This window comes from Pinus tabuliformis, chromosome 8, assembly GCF_031772625.1.
Source record: "Pinus tabuliformis cultivar Carrire ecotype Pingquan chromosome 8, CPIR1, whole genome shotgun sequence".
In the NCBI taxonomy this organism is placed as follows: domain Eukaryota; kingdom Viridiplantae; phylum Streptophyta; class Pinopsida; order Pinales; family Pinaceae; genus Pinus; species Pinus tabuliformis.
The window spans coordinates 1,105,986,861-1,105,989,292 of record NC_142294.1 but is presented as its reverse complement, the minus strand read 5'-3'; the positions used below and the strand labels follow the sequence as shown (position 1 = coordinate 1,105,989,292).

At 46.9% G+C, this 2,432-nt stretch overlaps 1 protein-coding gene across 1 annotated transcript; it reads left to right on the top strand.

Annotated features, from left to right (window-relative positions):
* The first annotated feature begins 1,386 nt into the window (after positions 1–1,386).
* On the top strand, positions 1,387–1,950 carry LOC149239218 (uncharacterized). The gene has a single exon (XM_089369801.1). The coding sequence runs from the start codon at positions 1,387–1,389 to the stop codon at positions 1,948–1,950; it is 564 nt and encodes a 187-aa protein (XP_089225927.1).
* Positions 1,951–2,432: the final 482 nt, after the last annotated feature.

Genomic DNA, 2,432 nt, shown 5'->3' with positions numbered 1-2,432 from the left:
TTAGCAAAAGAATCGGTCAAAACTGAAATTTGGGTGAAACTAATAGAGAAGCTGAGAGGGAAACTTCAGAGTTGGGGTGTGTCCTGGCTCAACCTGGCTGGAAGAACAACTCTCATAAAAGCCATCCTCTCAGCTCTCCCCATATACTAGTTCGCAACCACTCTCGCCCCGGCCAGCACTCATAAGCACATGGAATTAATTATCAGGAGCTTCTTGTGGCAGGGAGGAAGGCAGGACTCCAAAAAATTCAGTCTTGTAAAATGGGACCAGGTTATTTTACCTTTCGAAAAAGGAGGGCTAGGAATAAGAATCCCAAGACTAGCCAACATGGCCATGGGTTTCAAGCTGATTTGGAGAATTCTCAACGGAAAAGGCGCCTGGTGGACAGAAGTAATCAAAAGAAAATACCTGAACGGCCCCAACTCCAACATCCTATCGGAATCTATCGTTGACAGGCAGTGCACCCCAGTCTGGAAACTTATAAAAAAAACTCTCCCCCATTTCAAAGATTATATCTCAAGAGCTCCGGGCAGTGGAAGAGACATTAACATCTGGACTGATCGTATAATGGGCTCAGAAGCAAGGGAAGCTCTCCCAAATCTCAGACCTCTGCAATTGTGGATGGAAGGAAAAAATCTTAAGTCCCTATATGACATTTCCTCTTGGGACCAAAACAGGTGGCTGGGCTGGAAGCATCTCCCCCTCCCAAACAATCTAAGGGAACTGTGGGCCGACCTCAAGCTATCTCTCTCAGGGTCAGCTCCCCTTAAAAGTTTGTCCGAGGATAAGTATGTCTGGGACCCCAATGGCAGAAACTACACAGTCAGAGAAGGATACAAAATCCTCCAAAATGCCACAGCCACCAATAATTGGCCTCTTCATAAAGCGGCCTGGAATCCGGAATGCCTTCCAAAGATCAAATTTTTTAATTGGACCCTCCTTAAAAGAAAAATCCTTACAGCGGAAAATCTAAGGAAGAAAGGCATCCTCGGTCCCTCAATATGCTGCCTGTGTAGAGCAACGGAAGAAAGCAACAACCACCTCTTCCTAGATTGCTCCTTTGCCCGAAATTGCTAGAAGCTCATTACCAGTCCGTTAGGGATAGGTGAATTGCCCACTCAGATCACCCTCCTTCAAAAAAATTGGGGGAACAGCTATCCCTACCCCAAGAAAAACAAAACCCTTGCCAAAAGACTGTGGAATAGCATCCCTCCAACCCTTTGTTGGCAAATCTGGAACACCCGAAACAAAAGAATTTTTAACAATAAGAAGGCCAGCATCTCCAGCACCCTTGCAAAAACAATTGCCCTCATCTCTGAGACCATCAGTGCTAATGGAATAGTCCAATCAGATCAAGAATCTGGGGACCCAAGGGAAATTGAATGGATGGGAAAATTCAGTCATGAATCAAGGAATCACAAAGCAGCAAGTACAGGTCAAAAAAAGATTGATTGGAAGCTAAGAGGCTCTAATGAGGAAATCAGAGAATGGATTCAAAACCAAAAGAGGCCCTCCCTTCAGTTCGATGGGGCCTCAAAAAACAATCCGGGTCAGGCAGGTGTAGGAGGAGTCATCAAAGATCATCAAGGTGAAATTATAGTGACTTATGAGTGGGGATTGGGCATAATGTCCAACAATAAGGCCGAGGCCTATAGTCTTCTCCTGGGAACCTCCATTCTGAAGAGACTTGGTCTTCAAAATCTGCTCATAATGGGTGACTCAGTTATTATTATAGCTGCTATGGTTTCGGGGAGGGATTTCAAGCAAACTGCCCTGAAAATTATCAAATCTAGGATCATCGACAACATGAGAGACATAAATGGGGCCACCCTCAAACATGTGCTAAGGAGCAGCAACAAAGAGGCTGATGAACAGGCCAACAAGGCAGCCAGTAGACCCGTAGGCCAAGTCAGAGAAAACGACTCCTTCTATGACAAAGCAATCCCTTAAAGAATCTTATCCCTCTCCCTCTTCTCAGATTCTGAGCCACCTCAGACTCCATCCTTCTCGAAATTTGCTCATCCCCGAATCTCCTCACTCTCTGCCAAATCTCCTCGACTGCGCCACTCCGTCCCTCCTCTCTCAGATCCTCCCCCCTGTGATCGTATATGTCACCTCTCCCAGCCCCGATCTTGTGTTTTATTCGTCCTCCGCCGTCATTCTCAGGTTCTGCTCAGACGGACATCATTCCAAAATCTCCATCGCGCGCAGCAAAATCTCTACCTGGACTCACAGTCACCTCAGGAATCGAACCGATCAGCACTGGATCACTCACTCGAGCTACCTCTCTCCCTCTATTTATAGCAGCATGGCTCTCTCTTTAATCTCATCCTCCACCGCTACGAAGGTCCTGGCACGCGCCTCCTCCCAGCACAGACTCTCTCATGAAGCAGGGCGCAGTCATCTGGAGCTTGGATCACGACCCTCGACAG